The sequence below is a fragment of the Zalophus californianus genome, chromosome 1 (genome assembly GCF_009762305.2).
Source record: "Zalophus californianus isolate mZalCal1 chromosome 1, mZalCal1.pri.v2, whole genome shotgun sequence".
Taxonomy (NCBI): Eukaryota; Metazoa; Chordata; class Mammalia; order Carnivora; family Otariidae; genus Zalophus; species Zalophus californianus.
This window is the reverse complement of record NC_045595.1, coordinates 176,636,247-176,659,478: the sequence shown is the minus strand read 5'-3', so window position 1 is coordinate 176,659,478 and position 23,232 is coordinate 176,636,247. Positions and strand designations below refer to the sequence as shown.

Below are 23,232 nucleotides of genomic sequence, written 5' to 3'. Positions count from 1 at the left end.
AAAATGAAGACCATGAGCAAACAGTTGTTTCCTAACCCATGACTATTTTGAATCTTTTACCAAAGAATGACAAGGATGCAAAAATGGGAACAGTTTGGATTTTAATTAGAACTATTTAGGAGTGATGATATGTAAAACGTTTGACTTCTTTCCTGCATGACATAGAGAAATTATATTCATTACTTAGTATTTATGTTCTACCTTTTTACACTGAATACAAAAATTTTGTTAAATGCCGCTAGGCACCAACTAAAGAGACTTGTAAAAATACTAAAAGTGGGTATCATTAATTCTGTATCTGTTGCTTGTCCTTTTTTAGCGATATGTGGTATGACCATAGGCGGTTCAGCTGCCAAATTATTTTTAAATGATCCAAAAGAAGAGTGCTATTTAAACATCTGTCTTAAAAACTGTCATGAGCTTTTCTTTTCTTTCTTTTCCTTTGGGAGAACATTGTAGTTGGTAAGTTTATTACCTTTCAAAATGTGCTTGGCACCTGCCTTAAACAGCACAAACATATTGTGCACATCTTTAAATTATTTTAACTGACAGAAAAGACTTACATTTTAAACCAAAATTAAGGCCTCTTAGAAAAATTATCCCGGCTCTCTTTTGTAAAGCTTATAAAAGTGAATTGAATGTAATTAGCAAAAACGGACACTGAATTAATAACATTTTATAGTAATAAAACTATTTTGGTCTTTTTTCCAAGAACTGAGAAAATTTTCCCCATATGGGACATAATTTAATCTGTTTAATTTTGATCTTCATTAATGTGTATATTGAACCCTCTAAATGGAAGCCATCCTTCTTAATTTAACACTATGACAATACTTGACCTAAATTTTAAAATAAAAAATAGCATTGTTTTCTTGGTAAATAAACTACAACTTTTGTCAGAAATTACTGCCTAAATGTGTATTAATGTATTAGCAGTATTTTTTAAGGTGAAGTTGCTATGGTATTTATGTATAGGAAGTGAGAAAAAATGAAATGACAGATTAGTTAGAGGTAGAATTTAGGATTAGGTTAGTTTAAAAAAGTTATGTTGTAATATATGGGTTCTAGTATATCCCACCATAAAAAACTGTGGAGGAGATCAGATAGGTGTAATCTGGTCAATTTACGAGGATGGACATTTGGTCTAATATTGACAATGTAAATCCATTTTAGGACTAGTCTACATGTGGCATATCGATTGGTGGGAAGAATGAAAAGTTCCAACTATATCGCTTATAATTCATAAATCATTGTATGATGTTCAAAGATCAGGTTGCATTATTGATAGTATTAAATAGTTTCCCTGACCATTCATGGGTCAAAACATTTTACTAGATTATGGAATGTTAACCCAGAACTGGTTTTGATTTTTGGATGTATATAATGATGCCAACTAACTTTATTTACTTTCTTGTTTACATGCGGGGGCTTTTGTTTTTAAAAATTATTTTGTTAAAAAATTCCAATAAAGATTTATTGCTGTTATGCTTTCTTATCTTTTACTCTATTTTTGGCTTCTGCTAAAGTTAACATTTTTATGCATATCTGGTAATTTTTCAAAAGAATGATTTTCATCATTTTCCTAGAAAGAAAATTAGGTAACTCTGCTCCTTAAGTTTTAACAAATGCCTTCTAAGAATTAGCAGTTGATACAGGACTGATGTTTGTGAATGGAGTAAGCCTAAGAATGGATGGTTTCACATGAAATCGATCTGATGATTCCTTTTCTAGAATTTCCAGGGGATAAACATTTTTAAATAGTATTTTTAAACATTTAAGTCAGTGATTTCCTTTATTTTCGGTCAAACATGGATACTACAGAAGGCTTTGGGAACCAAAGGAGAGAGTGGAGCCATTCTGATTAGGCTATATTTATAAAATACTCCTGTGGCAATTTTCATAATCATTCTAAATTTATACTGTTACACTATCCTCTACTAAAAATAAAACTTATTTTCAATCCTTAAGATTAGGAAACAAGGATTCTTATACATTGAGTTCAATGAAAATACAGTTGACCCTTCAACAATGTGGGTGCTAGGGGCACTGACCCCATGCAGTCAAAAATGCACATATAACTTTTGACTTCCCAAAAACTTACCTACTCATAGCCTACTGTTGACCAGAAGCCTTACCAATAGCATAAAGAGTCAATTAACCCATATTTTGTATGTTATCTGTATTATATATTGTATTATACAATAAAGTAACATAGAGAAAGGAAAATGTTAAGAAAATCATAAGAGAAAATACATTTATGGTACTGAACTGTATTTATTGAAAAAAATCTACGTATCAGTGGACCTGCAAAGTTTAAACCCATGTTGTTCACTGGTCAACTACTGACTTTTTTTTTTTTGCCTTGCTCTCTCTATTTTTTGGCAAAAGGATTACTTTAAAACTGTAGTCAAAAAAGAGGTTGCCAATAGAGAGTGAAGAGTATAGCAATACCTCTGTTACCAAGAAGGATGCAGCGCAATGTCACCTTCTATGACTGGATGTAAAAGTCATGGGTGGAGGAGATTTCAGGGTATCAGGAAGTAGAATGTGGTATGAAAATATCAGTACTGATGATAATAACAGCTAGTCTTAGAAAACATAAAATGACCATCTGTCAGATGATTGTGTTATATAGACTACATTCTGTGCTCTGAGTACCTACCTGGCTATGGCAGGCCTACTGGAAGGGGGCTCAAGATTGTGACCCTGTAAGACCAGATGGAATCTGGCAGCCTTGGGCTTTATTTCATTCAACCTGCACAGTGATACATATTTTATTATGCATTTGAGTGCCTTTAGAAGAAAACTGCACTCTCCCCTTAGCCACAAGTACATTCCTTACTAGCTCAGTAGCCACAGTTTTAGCCTGATCCCTGGGGACCTAATTTAAATATGTGCTCCTATTTTAGATACTCCCTTGTTAAAACAGGGTGTGTATGTCCAGAGACCTATGATGACCTGTCTCCTTTGATGCCATTATTCTGCAAGAATAGGTTTTTGGAGCAGCAGAAAAACAGATCAACTTTCCAATTTCCTCTCTATAGAAATTGAGTCCCATCAAGGGACTTAAGACCATTCTTCTACACTCCGTTCCTTTAAAACTCAATTGGATTGAATTCACCTTAGAGGAAGCCTGGGGATTGTGAAGTTTGATTTAAGGCACTAATTGTTGGAACACCACACAATGGATACTCCCCTTACTCTGCCCCCCCCCACACAAAATCCTCCCAGACCTTGAGTGCAGGTGCACACAGACACTGCTCCCATCCCTGAACAATGAAAATATTTTTTTACTAGATCAATCTTTCCACCATTAGAGATGGAAAGGTAAATGTATGAATGAGTGTCAACCACCTCTACCAGATAGAACTGAATGTACCAATTGGTATAATTGACAAATAGGTCTTTTCGTTTTAATGGACTATACTAAATTTCTGAAGATTTACCACCGAAAAGTTCACAACAACATAGGATGGAAAGACTATGGCTAAAGTCAGCTTTGCCATTTATTCTCAGATAATATTCCCAAATTTGCATAGGAAATTACATTTGCTATTTGTTTAATTGCAGTTTAGGATTCTAAATAGCTATTTTCTATTTTTTATAAAAAGATCAATCTATAGCTATTAAAATATTTCAATGTAGTTAGAATAAATAGTCTCAAAAAACTCATTAGTACAAATAGATGAATAGTAAATACCAGTGCATTTACAACTAACTTGTGAATAACTAAAATTTGCTATTTCAATATTAAATATGGATTCAAAATAATTCCTTTTAGGGAGAAAAATTACTTCCCAATGCTAGTTGTATCTAAACTGGAATAACCTTATGGGTGAATGTCTGATAAGATTATGATCATATAAATGTGATGATGATAGAAGCATTCATACATGCTTATTTTTGTTGTAGAAAGATTAAACGTTCCCAGATTTATATTTAAAGTGCAAAAAAGTCACTATTCTAGATTTATTTTGCATTACATTTTGTTTCTATTTGCAACTTTCAGACATGCATATATGCATTTTTGTGTATGGATATAGAATGCATATAAGTACATAAATACATCCTATCCCTGCCTTTTGCAAACTAAAGAATCCCTTCCAAATTAGTGTGTGTGGTAAGCAGGTGAATTATACAGAGAAGGAATTTACATATCTATATGGCTGAATAATTTGGAATTTATTCTTGAATAATAAAAGCCTTTGTATGCACATATTGTTCAACATCTCCTGGGTGCTAGATGTGTGCTTAAGCATAGATGATTAAGTCACTGAAAAATATGTCTTTTTGTAAAAAACCAAAGTTTCTAGCCAATTAATGGTGATTATGTGTGCATAAACACATATGATCTATAGAGATTATGACCTGTATAGTGCTTGGTCTTTATTAATATCATAAAAACCATGAGACTGGACAGTATAATTTATTTAGTAAGCATTCTAAATCAGCAATAAAATTTGGTCTAATTGTTTCCATTTTTGTTATATAAAATAAGTTAGATAAGCATTGCCAGCAGATTTATATGTTAAATGCAAAAAGGTCACTTAGATTATTACCTTATTGCTTGCTTCTACTTGCTAGTTTCAAAGAAGTGCAGTCTTATAAATTAAATATGTTCCTTGGATATAATTCCCCAAATTTAAATACTCAATATGTCAAACTTTTTCATCAATAATAAACCACACTCTAACCAATTAAACTTAAGTGATAGTCTTTTTTGATAGGATCCCAGGTAATTTTCTGGGTTGTGAGACTTAAATTTTGTTATTAAGTTAGGCACCGTTCAAGTTTGTAGCTGTCTTTAACAGCACACTCCTTTGTTCATTTAACAAAGATTGCATGCCCCACTAGGAGCACTTTCCCAGGTGCTGGAGGAACAAAAGCAAACAAGCCAGACATCATTCCTGCACTGTTGCAGCTTATAGGATAGCAGTTTGGGGTCAAGAATCCATAAGGCATATTTTCTATAAATAAACATCAAAAAAGCTAAATCTCTGAGAAGAATAAAAAGATAAGTGTCGCTTCTGATTAAGATTTATTCCTAAATGCACTAATGGAATTCAAAGGTACCTCTGGCTCTTAAGTGCAAACAAAAACTATTAAGTTCAAACAAACTATTAGAGCTGATAGTAAGCAGGACATTGGTTAATCAGTTTTCTAATTGTTCCTTCTAGTGTGATATTCTTTATTTGGCATTATGACTGAAATATTAAAAAGCTAATAAACAGCCTTTGGAAAAGGAATCTTAAACTAAAAGACCCACATGCACACTGTGCATGCGTGTATGTGTCTGTGTGTGTGTGTGTCTGTAGATAGAGCAGGAGGGAGAGAGAGAGAAAGACTGAGAGAGAATCACTGTTTTATTCCTATTGGTATCTTTGGTTTAAAAATGTACAGTTTGGCTTCTGAGAATAATTTTTTTAAAGAAAATAATTCATCAATATTTAAATTGTCTTCTTTTTAAAAAAAGTAGGAAAGCTTCTGCAAAAGTTATTGATATAAAATGATTTTTGAAAACAACCAAATGACTAATTTCTATTTTTGTTGGAGAAGAGAAAGGAATGAAAACTAGAGAAAAATCAGCTATCACACAATAATAAATTTTATCTGCATTCAAGATGCTCCTTAGAAATAGTAAATAAACTCTGATTCAGACTTGTTTTCACCCGTTTTTCTCTCTGCCTTCGATTGCAAAACCAAACTCTTACTACTTCTTTCTCAAGATTCAGTTCTTCAGCCATTCGCATGATCTCTTGAGAGGAAGGTTTATTCTGTTCTCCAAAATGTCTCTCCAGAGCATCTTTAGCAGCAATACTGAGGGGAGGGACGTAGAGAAGGGTGAGATTATGGTGTTCTTATGATGTGTTGGCAGATCAAAATTAAGTAATATTGAATATCCTAGATATCAACATTAAAACATTGTTTAAAGACTCTGAAAGCACTTCCAAAGCTTCAACAAAGCTAAATGTGCAGTCTAGAATATTTAGATGCTTGTCTTATGCAGGGTATCCTGAGAAGTAAGGTATTCTGGGCTTTCTATGTTTATCCCACTTTGTGCCACTAGAGGGCACTGACTTCCTGAAAAGGAAATGAGCACTTGTGCAGGCATTTCTAAATGTCCCTCAGAAACCATTAGTTATTTACAATAGACGAAAGGGTTAGTGAACTCATCAACCAAAACAAAACCTGTATTTTAGTATTTCCTCTGTAATTTTCACGCAAATTACCAAAAGATCAACCAACAATCTTTCTGGTTTGAAATGCAAGGAATCACATTGGACTTTAAGGGACTGAAACACTGATGAATAGTTTGGCTATTTTTAATAACATAGATACCAAATTGCCAGAGCAAGACATATCTAAAAGGACAGCAGAAATGATCACTCTTTGTAGAAGTGATTGTTTAATTTCTGTTTTATCCAAAACTTGTGGGGCAAGTGTTCTTGAATCAAATAACCTACTTTTCCATCAAATGTTAAGAATTACTAGCTCTCCATTTCTCAGTGCTAAATTATTAAGTTATGCTTTTTCACCAATCTTGTTTTTTCAGTTGACTCTATTCACATACATTTATGTTATGTTGCACCTACATTATCCTCAAACGCTCTGTTTATATTTACATATGTACATATTGTGTATATTCCATCTCCTCTATGCGTTTTCATATCTCAAAAGAATACCTTATAGTTGTTCTTCGCTTTCTTTTTCTTTCATTTGCTCCCACTTTTTCATTGTATAAAGCTGTAATGGGGAAAAGAGAAATAATTACAAAACAAAGTAGGTTCCAAAAAAACTATCAGATTTGAGTTTCAAATTTTCTTTGTAAAACAATGCAAAATAAAGTTGCTATACATTTTTGTCTTAAATTTTTGCATTCTATGTTATTTTATAGTACAAGACCAAGATACAAATGTTAATGCAGAAATATTAACTTTGCAAAGACAACTGTCTATTAGTGATATCCTGACCAAACTTTTCTTGGAACACTTGCTTTAAATGCTTTCAAACCTTGCTCTTTCTCCAGCCTTGACATTAGTATGAGAAGATAATTTTATTACATTAGCAATTGCTTATGTACTTACTTGGAAGACGGGTGTGCACAAATGCTCTGGTTACAGTAATATCGGGTCATAAAAATTCATGTGCAATTACTACAGTATGCACAGAGCCAGAAAATCTTGATGTGTTAGAAAAAAATCATTTCACCACTTCACGCCTCTGTCAAGTTATCCAGAAAGCTGTCCCTGTGCAGCTTCTTTTCTTACTATATTTACCTTCTCAGTAAACTTATTTCTGCACTTGCATGAGCCTTCCTCTCTTCGGGATATGAAACATATTTATTTTTCATACGAAAGAGAAAAAACCCAACTAAACCTCAAACCTCTCTGCTTCAGTGTAAGCCCTAGCTAGCAATGGAAGGCCATCGTTTTGAGGTTAAAACATCACAGAGCCTGTAACTTCAGTACCTCCTACTTGCTCAGCTTCCTCCAGCCATTTCGATAATATTGCTTTTAGCTTGCATGCGTTTTTAAAGCTGAGCTGCAGGTTTTCGAATCGGCAGATAGTTGTTTGACTGAATTCAGAGCCGTGCACGGCTGCAAGGGCTTCCCCGACGTTGGTTTGGGTGTATCCTGTGAAAGGGCAGGCAAGACCTGTTAGAGTCAGCCCTTCCAGAAGCATTCATTTTAGCCGGTTATCACAGAAATTGTTGTGTCTTTCTTTGTTAACTATTAGATATTGCTTTTAAGCATATATTCATTGGCAATTTAGAATTGCTTGGTAAGTTCAGCGTAGACTTGTCCGGTACTTTAAAAAATGTTTCTAGTTAATTTTTTCCAGAAGTCAAAAGAATTCAGACAGGAACCCTGCCATTCACAATATTTAGTGAAATTGGATAGATGTGTCATAAACACTTTATAAGATACTTATAAATTCTTGCTCTCTATTATTATTAAATATCTGGGGATATATGCTGAACAATATAGTATATTAAATACAATGCATAAATTATATGATGATATATTTTTATCTCAACTGTAAGAGTACAAAATTCAACTATATTGTTAAAAGGTACCAAATAAAACGAAGAATTATGCTGACTTTCCCTGAAAACATGTTTATTATGAGACTGTGATCACCAAAATATTTTACATGTATCTCTGAGCACATTTATTATATCACTTGGTAACGCTTCTATCTTCTGGCCAAAGATCCTCATAGATTTGTCCCATTTTTAGGGTACAAGTTGATTATCAACCATCAACATAGAATTTGAAATATTCACAGCGATATAAATAGCAAACTGAAAATGGTTGTTATAAAGATGCCTACCGCTGTATTTATTCCATATAGTAACTGCATATTAATTCAGGGCCTAAAGCTATATATCTGTATGCATAAAATGGTTACGTATGATGCCCATCAATAAATATCATTACAAAATTACCTGTGGTTCATTCCACAAGTGCAGAGGGTGGAACTATCATTTTTCAATCCATTTAAAAGATGCACTACTTCGTGAATTTAAATCAAGGTTAATTATTACAGTTATTTTATGTTAACACAATTGAATAGAAAGTGTGCAAGGGCTATGAACAGACAGTTCACAGAGAAAGAATTACAAATGAGTATAAACACATGAAATAACGCTTTTCAATCTTCACTCATAAATTTAAAATGAAACCACCAGAGCGCCTGGGTGGCTCAGTCAAGTAAGCATCAGACTCTTGATTTCAGCTCAGGTCATGATCTCAGGGTCATGAGGTCATGAGATCAAGCTCCATGGGGGGCTCTGCCCTGGGCGTGGAGCCTGCTTAAGATTCTCTGTCTTCCTTTCTCCCACCATTCTCTCATGTGTGCTCTCTCTCGTCCCCTCTCAAGAAAAACAAAAAACAAAACAAAACAAAAACCAACAACAAAACAAAAAAACTACCATGGGGAGCACTTTGACTTATGGGATTTGCAAAGATCCAAAAGATTAAATCATAGTTTTCCTTCAATAACTTATTTATTCTCTGTGCTGCCAGTCACTGTTCTAAGTGCTGAGGGATATGCGTTTAAGGAAAAATAAAAATAGATAAAGAAAAAACTCCTGCTTTCAGAAAGATTATATTCTAAGGAGTTTGCCAAGAGACACTCATGGCGGTGGTAAAATTTGGCACAACCTCTATATAGACCAATTTGACAACATGTATCAGAATTACAAATATACATGCACTTTAATTAAGAAATCATGCCTTTAACATTTGTCCTACATATATATAGGTACAAAATGGCATTTATGGAGTGAATCATGGTGGGATTGTTTTTAACAATGTAAGATTGGAGACAACCTAAATTTATCATCAGTAAGGGACTGGTTAAATAATATATTCATGAAATGGAATTTGATAGGCCCATTTTTAAAAACATCTGTAAAAATTAATAAGGAAAGCTCTATTAAATAAATAGTTAAAAAATCTGTCGGGAGAAAATATGTATTTGCAAACAGTATCTCTGGAAGAATGCAAAGAAACCAACAGCACTGATAAACACGAAAGACAAACATAAAGCATACATTTCACTTACACATTTTATGCCTTTGAATCAATGAATGGCTCATCTACTCAAAAGTTCAGATAAAATAGGGAGAAAAACAAGTACTTCAAAGTTAATCTTGAGGTAGGCAAGTTGAAAAAATATCATCAATTTAAAAACCTATGTATTTAGGATATTAAGAATTAACAAGGAAATAAAAGGTTTTGTGGTTTTTTTTTTTTTTGGTAGGATTTTCATAATTGGATTAACTTAAATCCACAGCACAGATGTAGAATGAAAAGTGTCTTGGACTTCTGACCAGAGTGTAACAGACTGAACAGTAATATCGTAAGGATTTGCAGACCAAGTTGTATGCCCGTTACTCTTAAAAAGTGCATACCTAACTTAATTCTTCTCACTTTAAATTCATTGGCAAACTTCTCAAGTTCTCGGATTTCCGGAGAATCCATGTCTATTGGCTCTTCAACCAATTTACTTTTCCGCCTGAGTTCCTGCTTGAAATCAGTGACGGCGGGGTCCTCTGCCAGAAGAGGCTGGGGCAGGGGAGGGAAGCCATGACTCAAGGTATGGTCAGGAAACTTATAAAGACAAGGGGTTAAGCTACCTGTGAATAAACACAGAAGGAAAAGAAAAGGGCCACTTGTAATTATCCCCCATTTCTATACAAGCAAAAGTTTTTCACCTTAGAACCCATTATCCCCCTGCAAGCCGTCACAATTCTAAAAGGTTAACTGACATTCAGCCATCTCAAACAGAAGTCAGAATAGCTTAGTATAAATGTGATTTTTTCTCTTCCACCTTCCTCAGAGCAGTGAAGACAAAAATAATGCCAAAGGAAAAAAAGCAGGGAATTGCAAATAATTAGAATAGAAATAAGCCAATTCTCTCAAAAGTGTGTTTTCCATTATTTCATTTTCTCTTAAAAAGACACCTGTTCCTGTGAATCTGAGGTTCAACTGAAACCGGATGTATATTTTGATCTCTGTTTTAATTCATTACACAAATAATCTGTGATGTTTATTATCATCAAGGCATATGGTTAAGTGTTATGCTGGGAAGTTTTCTTAGGATTCGAAAACTGATTTTAGAGTATTAAGAAGTTCCACTGTCTTATCAGCCAATGCTGAATTTCAAGGGGAAATAATCATGTCTTTTTAAAAATTTAACGAAGGCAGGTAAAAAGAAAATTATGAGAACATAAAATACACTAATATGCTTAAATAGATTCAAGGAGTGACTAGACAAAAGGTAATTTTTAAAGTTCTATTAAAAAGCATCAAAATTTCTTGAAAATTATACAATATAATGGAATAATTTCTTGATTATTGTTTAAGAAGCAAAAATAAGTGGCGGGAAAGGTGCAATTCTAGATATGATGGGCATTCACCCATAAATGATGAAGCATTAGATCAATTGATTGGGTTAAATGATAAATTACCAAAAAAGATCTAATTTTTTAAAAATTGCTTCCAGATTCCATTCTTCACTAGAAGAGCTTCTCAATTGGGAAGCATGAGTGAGAGGATAGCATAAGCTAAATTTCCACACATTTTATTTGTTTTCCTCATCAATACATCACTTTTTTATTGGAAGAGATTTCACTTCGATTTATATTAAATGACACATATAACCAAGACATGTTGATATAAATAAAATATTTTGTAATTTGTCATTTTTCTTATGATTATAAATATTTAAAAGTAAATTGCTACAGAATATATGCAATAATCATTCTTGAAAACACTGGAAAAACATATCAAGTTTGTGCTACCTATTATTTCTCTATAAATATATTCACAAATCAAAGACATGAGTAATAATGTAGTTTTCCAGAATATATAAATCTTACATTAATATATCAATACGTCATGACCAAAGAATAGTGTGAGTCAGCAAATTGTTGGCTTGTATTATTTATGTGACAATATGTAATTATAAAGTGTACTCCTCTCCAATAGACTTTTTTTTCCTTGAAGCGAAGCAAATATACAAGTGAGGGGTTAAACAAAATAGCATAAAATAAATTTAGCTGCTGTGAAAAATATTTGAAAGAAACTATTCCTGTCTAAAAAAATCCATGCTACTTTTACAAACCAAAATTATCATTTTATTTTTTAAAGTCAGTTAATCGTCCATTTTATGCTTTAGTGGGTAGTATATTGATCAGACCAGAAAACATTTTTAAATGCAGTTTTATCCATTTTTAATTTATCACATAGTTCCATTTTTGAAAATGGTTATTAATTTTGGGGCTTATTTTTAGCTTTCTATTACTTTTGGATTTCTGCTAGTTGAAGTAAAAGACTAACCTACATTAAAAGAACACTGATGACATTTATTTAGCATTTACTTGATATTTATCTCAAGACTTTGTTTTCAGTTAGGCTTTCAGAGTTGGATGTTAGATATATTAAAATCTTCACTTCCTGCATCATTCAAAAAATACCACATGTCACTTAAGACACTTGATGAAATATTCTGGGAAAGAGTAAAAGCAGTGAGCAAAAATTAGGCTGCTGGGTTTTTCCTCTTTCTTCCTATATTAGTTTTTTTAATTGAAGTATAGTTGACACACAATGTTACATTAGTGTCACGTGTATACCATAGTGACTGAACAACCCTATATGTTATGCTCTGCCTGCTGTAAGTATGGCTACCATCCATCACCAGATGATGTTATTACAGTACCATGGACTATGGCCCCTGGGCTGTACCTTTCACCCCTGTGACTTATTCACTCCATAACCAGAAGCTTGTATCTCCGACTCCCATTCACTCATTTTGCCCATTTCTCTACCCATTTTCCTCTGGTACCATCAGTTTGTTCTTTATATTTATGGGTCTGTTTCTACTTTGTTTGTTCATTTTTTTTTTTTTTTGTCTTTTAGAACCCCTGTATAAATGAACTCATATGGTATTTGCCTTTCTCTGACTTATTTCACTTAGCATAATACACTCTAGGTCCATCCATGTTGTCACAAATGGCCATTTTATTTATTTATTTATTTATTTATTTATTTATTTATTTATTTATTTATTTTAGGGAGGAGGGGCAGAGGAAGAGGGAGAGAGAGAATCTTAAGCAGGCTGCATGCCCAGCATGGAGCCGACATGGGGCTCCAACTCACAACACCGAGATCATGACTTGAGCTGAAATCAAGAGTTGGACGCTTAACTGACTGAGCCACCTAGCTGCCCCCATCTCATTCTTTATTTAAGGCTGAGTAATATCTCACTGCATATATATGTGCAGACTGTTGTTTGATTTTGCACATTGAATGTACTTTAAGGCACTTTAGATAACTCATTTAACCTATGTCAAATTATTTTTATTGTCCATAAGTAATTTGTTACATATCTTTTATATGATAAGCCATAAGTTCTGAATTTGTTAGCAATCTTGGTCATTATTTTCAATTTTTCTTTCTGACCATAGTCACACACCACAACAAGTCTTCCATGTGATACTTTGTCCTGTGTTCATTTCACATTTGTCATCTTCTTAGCTTTATGTAAGTAAGTTAGAAAGAATACTTTTTTATTCACGATTTAAAATTTAGGAAATTTAAGAGAAAGGCAATAACCTCCCTTGAGTGCCACAATGAATCAACTATACAGTTGAAACCAGAACTGAAGTCCAGTGAACATTTGTAATAAACCACATCAAAACAAACACCTCGTTCATTTTTCCGGCAGTCTGTAAACCAGATGACTTTCCTTTAAAGACATCTGCAGTTTAAACGCATTTGGCTACATTAAACAGATACTTTCAGACAAAAATATTATAATTATTAAAATCTTAGAAGATAGTCACCTCTATTTCTGGAAAATTATAAAGATAGTTTATACATTATAAATGCTCTGGGGAAAAAAATCAGCATATAAAAAATAAATTTGAACACGAGTCCATGAAAAGAGCACAGGAGAGATACCATGTTCGGATGATTGGCAGCCAGAGCAAAGAGGAAAACATGATGTGTGATATGTTTGTATTCTTCATTCAGTGAATATATCCACAGTTATCCACACAGACATGGTTTTCCTGGAGTTAACCTGGAGCTAACCTTAAACAGAAATTCATAATGACAGTCCCAGGCACAGCCAAACAAACTGCAGTATCTATCATGTGATCTTGTATTTGGGGGAGAGTAGAGAGTGACTGGTATGGTATCAATGGCAAGATATTTTTAAAATCTTTCTAAAGCATGGATTATCGAAAAAGAAAAAAAGAAATAGGAAGAAGATAAAAGAAGCGGGGAGTCCTGTGCAGCTGAGGTCTCACAAACTTTTTCCAAAACATTGATAAAGCAAAATTGTCTGTGAGCCTAGAGAAGCCCCCAACTAGAGGTCCGGGAAGTGTTTGCACATTATATACAGCCCAAAGTGTATTTTCACGTTGCAGATTAATCCACCAAAACCTTTCTAAATTTCTGTGTCTATATTTCCGTGTGGCAAGTGGGAGAAGCAGGCAACGGGGAGGCAAAGGTAGCTGGCTCAACCCATCGTGGCAGGGGGAAAATCGCTCTTCGGGAGCACCTGGTCCTGCCCGAAGCTAACTGCCAACATATCTGAGGTCATGTGCCTGAAGCCCTAAAAGAACACACAGGGATAGCAGAGGCATACAGTAAAATACACCATCTTGCTGGAGATAGGCAAAGGAATTTGAATATTTGAGTATTTGAATATTTCCATGTATTTCTTTTTCATCACACAAGACAATGCGAAGCAAACCATAAATGTGAATTGTGATCTTTTCTCTTTTGTGCACTGGGAAATCCCATCCATATACAACAGGGAGCCTCTGCCTGGTGTACTTTATTTGGAACACAGCCACGCACATTTGTTTATACATCGCCTACGGCTGCTTTCCCGCTGTAGTGACTGATTTGAGTCATTGAGAGACTAAAAAAACTTAGAGAAAATACCTCATGTTACTGCTACTGAACAGCCTTTTCTGATTCAGAGGTAAAAAAATCTTCAGAGTCCATTCTCCCCTGAGAGTCAACATAATCGGAACTAGTTAGGGAGAAACAAAATGAAGGAGGAGGAGAGGTGGGGGGTGGGGAAGGGGAGCAGGAGGAGGGGGAGGAGAAAAAAGGAGAAAGAAGAAGAAAGGAGAAAAAAAGAAGCGGGCGGGAGGAAGGAGAATGAGGAGGAGGAGGAGGAGGTGGGAGAAGGATGAAGAGGAAGGAGAAAGATGGAGGAGGAGCAGGGGGAGGAGGAGAAGAAGAAAGGAAATAATTTAAGAATAAGAGATGGGCTCCAAAGTTGACTATTTCTCCATGTCAACCATCAACCTGATTTCTGTTGCTTTGTGCCTAAGATTGGTGGAGAGGGCACTTTCAGTCATAATTAACTTCTCTCTTATTATCCACTTCCCATTGAAAAATAAAACAACAACACAAAATGGACATTCAGCTTCGTGGTTAATTCCCCAAACTCCGCGATTTTGCGTTTCTCTTAAAATTCATTTTTAAACAAGGACTCTTACGCCTCATCTGGTTTGGCCATTATATAATCTGACCTGGCTGGGTTTAGCACTCATCCCTGTGTGGCTGATGACGTGCTGTTTCCACGGGAGGGTGGGCAGGGTGGGCAGCCCACTGAGCATGTTTTCTAGCTTCACCCAGCTTCGGAAACCCGAGAACAGACACAATTTCAGATACCCAAGAATTAGAGTTTTGAGGGTTTCTGTTGTTGTTGTTATTTTATGTTGTGTTTATCTAGAAAAGCTTTTCAAGAGCATTTTTAATTCACTGTAGGCTATTGAATTATCTACATTCTCAGGAGTGAAGGCACAGAAGGCATTTAGTTGCAAGTGTATCTAAAGAGAAGATCATAGGAAAACCAGATCGAGTTGGTACAAATCTGCTGCAATTCAACTGCAATAGAGTGGTGGCACTCACCACAACTCAGATATGAAGAGACTGAAACTATTTACAACAACGTGAATGGAACTAGAAGGTATTATGCTAAGCGAAATAAGACAATTATCATATGATCTCACTGATATGAGGAATTTGAGAAACAAGACAGAGGATCATAGGGGAAGGGAGGGGAAAATGAAACAAGACGAAACCAGAGAGGGCGACAAACCATACGAGACTCTTAATCTCAGGGAACAGACTGAGGGTTGCTGGAGGGGAGGGGGGGGGCGGGAGGGACGGGGTGGCTGGGTGATGGACACTGGGGAGGGTATGTGCTATGGCGAGCGCTGCGAATTGTGTAAGACTGCTGAATCACAGACCTGTACCCCTGAAACAAATCATACATTACATGTTAACAATAAAATAATAATGTAATAAATAAATAAATAATAAATAAATAGAAAGTGCCGCACAGGGTGTATGTTTAAAAAAAGAGAGAGAGAGAGAGAGAGAGAGAGAGACTGAAAGTCAGAGAAGTTCAGTGACTTGAACAACGTCTGTAATCAGTTCATGGTACGGCTAATTCATTGCTCCCAATTAGTCATTCTTTTTGGTGTGCCCACACCCGGACTACGAGGCGCAGTGGACTCATCTGGTAATTGCAGGGTCTTCTGTGCCAACGTTAACAAAATATTAGCTATAGCTCTTCCCTTCCACTGGGTTGTTCGTTTAATGCAGTGCTCAAGCTAAACGTAAGCATCGGAGTATGGGGTATAACAGGACCACATGAAAATAAAGCAATTTCATATGTTTTGAAATATAGGTCTTCCTCTAGCTTTTCTTTCACGTGGCATGTGTGACAATGAACCTGTCTTTGTTGGAGATGATAAGATGCTTCGGTGAATTGTGTGGAGGTGGCGGATTTGATGAATGCCTTGAGACTTCTCAGAAAATTCTAATGACATTAGCCAGGTTTCTCTTGTGTATTTTATACCTTTGCTCTCTTTTATTTGAATTCCTGTGTTTTATAACTCAATTTGTGTAGCTTCTCTGGGGATAACGACAGGAGAGTGCAGATTCTCTGAGGTTCAATCTGCTAAGATGCAAATACTCATACTAAGCATATATCAAAATAGTGACATTCTAACAAATAATAAAGCATATCACTCTCAAAAAATATTCAAATATAATCTCTATGCTTGCCATGGTGAGTTTTTCTTTCAGTGAAAACATATATTCACTTTTAAGACTCCGGTGATACATTCAAATCTTAGGATAACCATTTTTGCTCTTCATGGTACTAACCCAGGCTTTGGATCCTTTTAAAGGGCTCTTCTGGGAGCCTTTCCTTTTCAGCTGCGGTGAGGAAGAGGGTTTGCTGAGTGCCTGCTGAGGGGACTTGTCAATAGAGCCTAAGCAGCCTATGGACTCTCATTGTGAACCTGGGCCCAGAAACTAGAAGCATGTTAGAATTCTCAGGCCATCTGCAAATTCACTAGGCTAGTAGCCAGTGGCCTTGATCTGGTGGGAAGGGAGGTGGTAGCGAAAACCATCTTAAAGTATTTAGGAGGTGCCTGGGTGGCTCAGTCAGTTAAGTGTCCAACTCTTGATTTTGGCTCAGGTCATGACTCAGAATTGAGATAGAGCCCTACGTGAGGCTCTGCACTGGGCATGGAGCCTGCTTAAGATTCTCTTTCCCTCTCTCTCTGCTCCTCTCCCACCACCCCCTCTTCTCTCTTTTTCTCTCTTCCTCTCTTAAAAAAAAAAAAAAAAAAGGTATTTGGTCTGTGGCTGATGTTATCTTTGTGCTAACCTTAATCAATTGCTGCCTGTCGCTGGGTTTAGAAGACACCTAAAGTTGGACCTGGGTTTCTGGGAAACACTGTGAATGAATAGCAAGAACCCCCCTCCAAGAGATAGCAGCACATGGCCATGTGCTTGTCATTTCCTATCTTCATAATCAAAATGTGGTGTGGGCCACACGAAGCATTCTGCCTGCACCTCTAGCAGCTACATGCACATTTTACTATTCTTATAATAAAAGTAGTTTATCATCCACAAGGGCTGTTCTCATTAACCATAAATACTAATTAAGTATTAAATATACGAATCATAAATTATCAGTTTTCAAAAGGGAAAAATATGGTTGTCCCTATTTCATAATTATTAAAATAAGAGATGCTCGGTTTTACAGGTAATCATTAAGAACATCAGCCTTCATTTTACCATCAAGGTGAGGATACTCGTTTATTCAAAATGCTGTGTGGTAGGATGTAAGTGAAGCTAATTTGTTCTGGAATATTTTATTTTAAAGTTTTAGTGTTTTATTTAGTGTCAAACTGAAAAATATGTAGAAATTGTCAATGAACTATTTTTTGTTCAACTTTATTTCAAATTTATAGTCATAAATCCATGTTTTTTTCTATCACTTACTATGAATGATAATAGACAAAGCAGTGAGAAAAGATACTATTCCTTTATCTAAAGCGCCTCCCTCTCTCTCTCTCTCTCTCTCTCTCTCACACACACTCTCTCTCTTATTTTCTCACACAGAGCCCCAGTAGTTTATTGTCACCCATCAGGTATCTCTCCCTGCCATAGTAATAAATACAAAAGATCAAAGAATAGCTAAAAAAATATGTGAACAAAATTGTGTATTTTTATTAAATCATCAAAATTTTTTTTCTGGCCATACCCTAAAATTAAGTCATAAGTTTTGTTCTGAATGGATTAGGTCAGATTTTCCTCTTCCTTAAGGAATGTGTTATTACTGCTTTCATACAAGCACCAATAAATAATTAACCTTGATCTAGTGACGCTTTATTTATCTGACTTAAAAAGGTAACCAAGCACCTATCTTCAGGAAGCAGCAGCTAATGCCTCCTTCAGCAATGCCGGGGCCCTTGGAGGGGCCGATTCAAGTGGGGTTCTCTGCAGACCCTGCTCACATTCACTGAGGGACTTCCAAGGGGCCGAACAGCACAGCATGTTGCTAGGTTTGAGGGGAGAAAAGAAACTGTAGGAAGCTGATCTTGGATCCGCTCTCTGCCCAGGTTTTCTCTCCCGAGGGTGAAAAAAAAAAAAAGGAAAATGATGGAGATTCATAAATTAATGAAGTTCCTTGAAAGACCCTGCCATTGTATTCCACTCTTTCTCTTAATAACTAAATTAAAAAACAGGTCAAGCCTTCAAAAAAAATGCTTTATTTATCTGAAGGAGAAACATAAGTAACTTCAACTCTTCAATCTCATTTAAGACTAAAAACAACTTTGAGCTGCCAAAACTTCAAATGACTATCACTAAAGCCACCGCAATGGACTCTTAGCTTTCAATGTCTTATTTATCTTTATGGACCAAATGTCCAGAAGAAATATTACAGTGAGGGAGATGTTTTATAAATCTGTGCTGTCTGCTTTGATAGCCACATGAGGTTAGTGAGCACTTGAAATGGGGCTAGTGCAATTGAGGAACTCAATTTTAAATTTGACCTTATTTTAGCTAATTTATGTTTAAATTTAAATAATTTAGGGGAAGGGAGGGAAAACTGAAAGGGAAGAGACCAGAGAGGGAGGCAAACCATAGACTCTTGACTCCAGGAAACAACAGGGTTCCTGGACGGGAGGTGGTTGGAGGATTGGGGTAACTGGGTGATGGGCACAAGGAGGGCACGTGATGTGATGAGCGCTGGGTGTTATTCAAAACTAATGAATCATTGAGGGCGCCTGGGTGGCTCAGTTGGTTAAGCGACTGCCTTCGGCTCAGGTCATGATCCTGGAGTCCCGGGATCGAGTCCCACATCAGGCTTCCTGCTCGGCAGGGAGTCTGCTTCTCCCTCTGACCCTCTGCCCTCTCGTGCTCTCTATCTCTCTCATTCTCTCTTTCTCAAATAAATAAATAAATAAATCTTTAAAAAAAAAAAAACAAAACTAATGAATCATTGAACATTATATCAAAAACTAATGATGAACTATATGTTGGCTAACTGAATTTAAATAAACAAAATTTAAATAACCACATGAGGTTAGTCACTACCGTATTATTATTAGATCGAGCCCACCGATAACATTAAGTGACAATCAGCAGTTTGGTAGTCGTCAATTAGAGTAAAAATCATACAAAGCAAACAAAAGAGTTAAGCATAGATGTTCAGGGTTATGGAGAACAGGGGCAATCGGGTTTAACCATTATGGTCACTGAAGGCATCTCATATCAGGGAACATTTCGATAAGTAGTAGTTTACCAGCAATTCCCAAGTTAACAGATGAGAATTTCATGATACGCTCTGGTCAAGATTCTCTCAGACCCAAGAATCCATCTAAGTGTCCCCAAACTCAATCTCATATATGCACACAATTTTTCTTACCTGCCATCACTCCATAAGTCGATGGCTGGTTTCCATAGTGACAGGAAGGAACAGAATAATGAAGTCCTGTTGCTGTGTTTCCCAATGTTGTCACCAAGAAATATGCATGCAAACATTTAGGAGTTTGGATCAAAGACAAAATAGACGGGACTGGTAAGAAAATGTATGAGGATTCAAGACACATTCATTTCACTGCAAAAATACACATTTATGTGATTCTTAAAGTTATATGGCAGTAATCTGTTTTCACTTGGGGGAAATTCTCTGATGAGTAGGTTAAAAGCAGAAATCAAAGTTTGTCTCAAGTAATCAAATCATAAATCATCAGTGTGGATGATAGCATTCATTAACTATGTTGTGCCCTGTGAAGGGGTGACTGACCAGTTTGGATGTTGGCCAATTGGGAGTTGCAGAATTCTTGTAGGTTCCATCTCGTATAGACATTACAATAAACTGACTAGAGGAATAATCTCGCTAAATGCTTGTGTAGTATATATTATATAGTGGTCTTTCTCTGGAAGAATGAATACAGAAATCAACTCTTGAACAATCTTTACTTCTGCTTATTATCCTAACAAATTTCTTCCATCAAAGAGAAAATGGCCAAGCAATTAGCTTCTAATTGGATACAATCTTAAAAATCCCAGTAAACTCAGAGGTTTATGAAAAATAAGTGACAGTGTATGATGCATTTATGTTGATGTTGAAACCAAGAGGTGGTAGGTTTTCTGCATGCACACAATCAGTTCAACAATTACAATAATAAAGCTGGCCAAAAAAAAATTGATTGTTGAACGACTTGAGATCTATAAAGGTTGAACCCGGTATATAAACATAACCATTCATAAATAGTTGCTTGCCTTGTGTAATCAATGTATATTATGAAAGTAAATTTAAATTACAAAATTTTTATCAAGCTTTAAACATGAATCACCAAGTTGACTAAGAGTTTGGGTATTGACATAAAACTACTGTTTCTTTATGTATTTTATTTTCTCATTTTTCCTTTATATCTTGACTATAATGGTGGGTTTTCATAAATATAATATGATCATGAATCTGTGAATAAATATGAGCTATTATAAAGTATAGAATTAGAATCCTTTGAAAATATTAAGATACAATTCAGTGATTAAAGACATGAGGTCATCTCAGAAAGCAAAACATTTTCTCTTACTATTGATAAATCTTCAATATTTTAAAATATCTGCACAAATTTTCATTTTATAATTAACATGTAGAAAGAACTGAAGTCATTCTACATTATAATGATTACATGTAAAAATCTTACTATGCAATCTAAAATTAAACAAATAAACAAGAAACACATGTAATATCCAAGTATTCTTCTCATTATAAGCAATGTTTCTTGTTTCTTACCTACTAATTTATAATTTCATGGAAAAATGATAAAATCAATGCTATTATCATGTATTTAAATACTATTATTTAAGTATCTATTTAGAATAGATATACCTATTATTTAAAATACAGAGTTATGTGATCATTGTTTAAATTTATTTATAGTACATATTTTTAGTTAAAATACTCTATTATATTTTCTAAAAAAAATATGTTTGGGGAAGCTCCCATTATTGTCTTTTTATTTAAATTATGAGAGTCTTTGGTAGATGAAAAAAAAAAACCCTCTACATTAATGATTTCAACCAAATCCAGATATCTACTCTCTAGATTTTAAAAATTCAGCTGCAGATTAATCCAAACTTGCATATGAAAGAAATTTACTCAATTCAAGTCTCTGTCTATTTATAAAGCTACTTTAAAAAACTTTGTTACTACATAAAGGACACATTAGCAACACATACCTATTTGATTATATTTGAGACAATATATTCAAATTTTCAAGCTTATTTTCTATGTTAGAAAGTTACATAAGAAAATACTAAAACTCGGTTAGAGAGATTGAAGTCTCTTCAGAACTCAGTTTTAAGATTTTTTAACTCAGTTTGTGGGCTCTAAATGCTACATATTGCTTCTAGCCTTGATTTTTGAGTTTTGAATTATGCCAAAAATGTTTGTTAATATCACTTAATTATATTATTCTTTGAAAGCCATTGTTGTTGGTATTGGGAATCATTCAGCTGTGTTTACTACAAGGTATATGGCTGTTTTTAGACATAGTAAAACCAAATAAATCTTTAAGATAAAGAAGTAACACATTTTAAACACTAAATTATTTAGGCTATTTCTTTAGTTTTGTTCCTTACCCATAAATGTTTACATAAAAATGCTTTTTGGATTAAAAACACCCAGACTCACTGTTTACTTTGGTAGAAAATAGATCTTCTTTGTAATAAAACCAACAATTGAAATTACTACGCTTAATAATATTCTTTAAAAATGTCTTAGGTAGTTTGGCTTTTTAAAATATCCTTCATATTTAACTTAAGACGAATTAAAATGAAGGAGAAAGCAAAAGAAGCAAAGAGATTCTAAACTAACAAGATTCAAAGCATCCATCCTGCAACGGCCCGGCCACACGCAGACTGGTATCGGAGTCCGTACCTGTGGACATCACGTTGGTGGGATGGTTAGAGACTGGGAGGCACTCAGCAGCGCTGTGATGCATGATTAGAGGCAGAGTTGCAGAAGCCTCAGAATTCAGAGGTATAAAGGTATCAGCCGAAGTAAAAGGTTGGCAACTCATTCCCACAAGACAGTAGAAAACTGAGGAGAACTGCTACTCCCCAAATCAGAGTTTTATTCTATTACTGTTTCAAAGGGCCGTTTCAAATCACACTACCTGCATATATACATCAGGAAGGCCCTGGAGCACCAGGAGGGCGCGTGCTTGGTACTTATACTGCAGGGAAATCCCTTTATACATGTTAATCGTCTTTTCCCAGGGGTATTGCTTTATCAATCTGAACCGTCTTCCTTCTCACCCAAACATAATCCATGCCCAAGAGGGAACCTGGTTCTGGGGTATAGATGGAGGGAAAGGGAGAAATCTGAAACTTGATTTGAGAACCTTAGTGATTCAGACATTTTAGAAAGGATTCAAGAACTTCAGAAATAAGTGTCCCTCCGAGAAATAATCCTAAAATGAATTGAAAAATACTAGGTGTCTTTGTGTTACTAACACAATAACAAATTTTTATATAGGAGATTCTTTTTGATAACTTCTCATTCAATCTGAAAACTAACATAAAACAGAAATTCTACACAATTTTTAAGAAACTGTAAATATTTACGTTTAAATTGAAAGATGCATAGAAGACTGAATATGAGAATGAATATATTGCCAACTACTGATTCAGACTCAACAATGCAATTGTGAAAAATGTGAACTAATTTGTTATATGTTATAAATTGAAAACAGAAAAATATTGAATACAATTTTAGTACTGTGTAGAGAAGATAGACATGAGTGATATAGTATCTTTCCCTTGATTTCAATTTACTTATTAAGAATAAACATTTAGTTCATGCTGACACTAT

General features: G+C 35.0%; 1 protein-coding gene across 1 annotated transcript; it reads right to left on the bottom strand.

The window, feature by feature from the left end:
- Positions 1-5,345: 5,345 nt before the first annotated feature.
- On the bottom strand, positions 5,346-22,438 carry POU1F1 (POU class 1 homeobox 1). The gene is made up of 6 exons (XM_027586271.2): positions 22,297-22,438; positions 19,771-19,920; positions 9,920-10,144; positions 7,470-7,634; positions 6,684-6,744; positions 5,346-5,817 (listed from the first exon to the last, which is right to left on the bottom strand). Exons 1-6 carry the CDS (start codon positions 22,436-22,438, stop codon positions 5,607-5,609), a joined length of 954 nt encoding a protein of 317 aa, XP_027442072.1. The 3' UTR covers positions 5,346-5,606.
- Positions 22,439-23,232: the final 794 nt, after the last annotated feature.

Bases quoted from the DNA above. Each gene is read 5' to 3' on its own strand.
- POU1F1 (XM_027586271.2), bottom strand. From the start codon at position 22,438: ATGAGTTGCCAACCTTTTACTTCGGCTGATACCTTTATACCTCTGAAT. The intron at 7,635-9,919 runs GTATGCACTTTT...GCCCTTTCACAG, and splicing joins AGTGAGAAGAATTAAGTTAG to GATACACCCAAACCAACGTC. The intron at 6,745-7,469 runs GTACTGAAGTTA...TCCCCATTACAG, and splicing joins GGAAGCTGAGCAAGTAGGAG to CTTTATACAATGAAAAAGTG.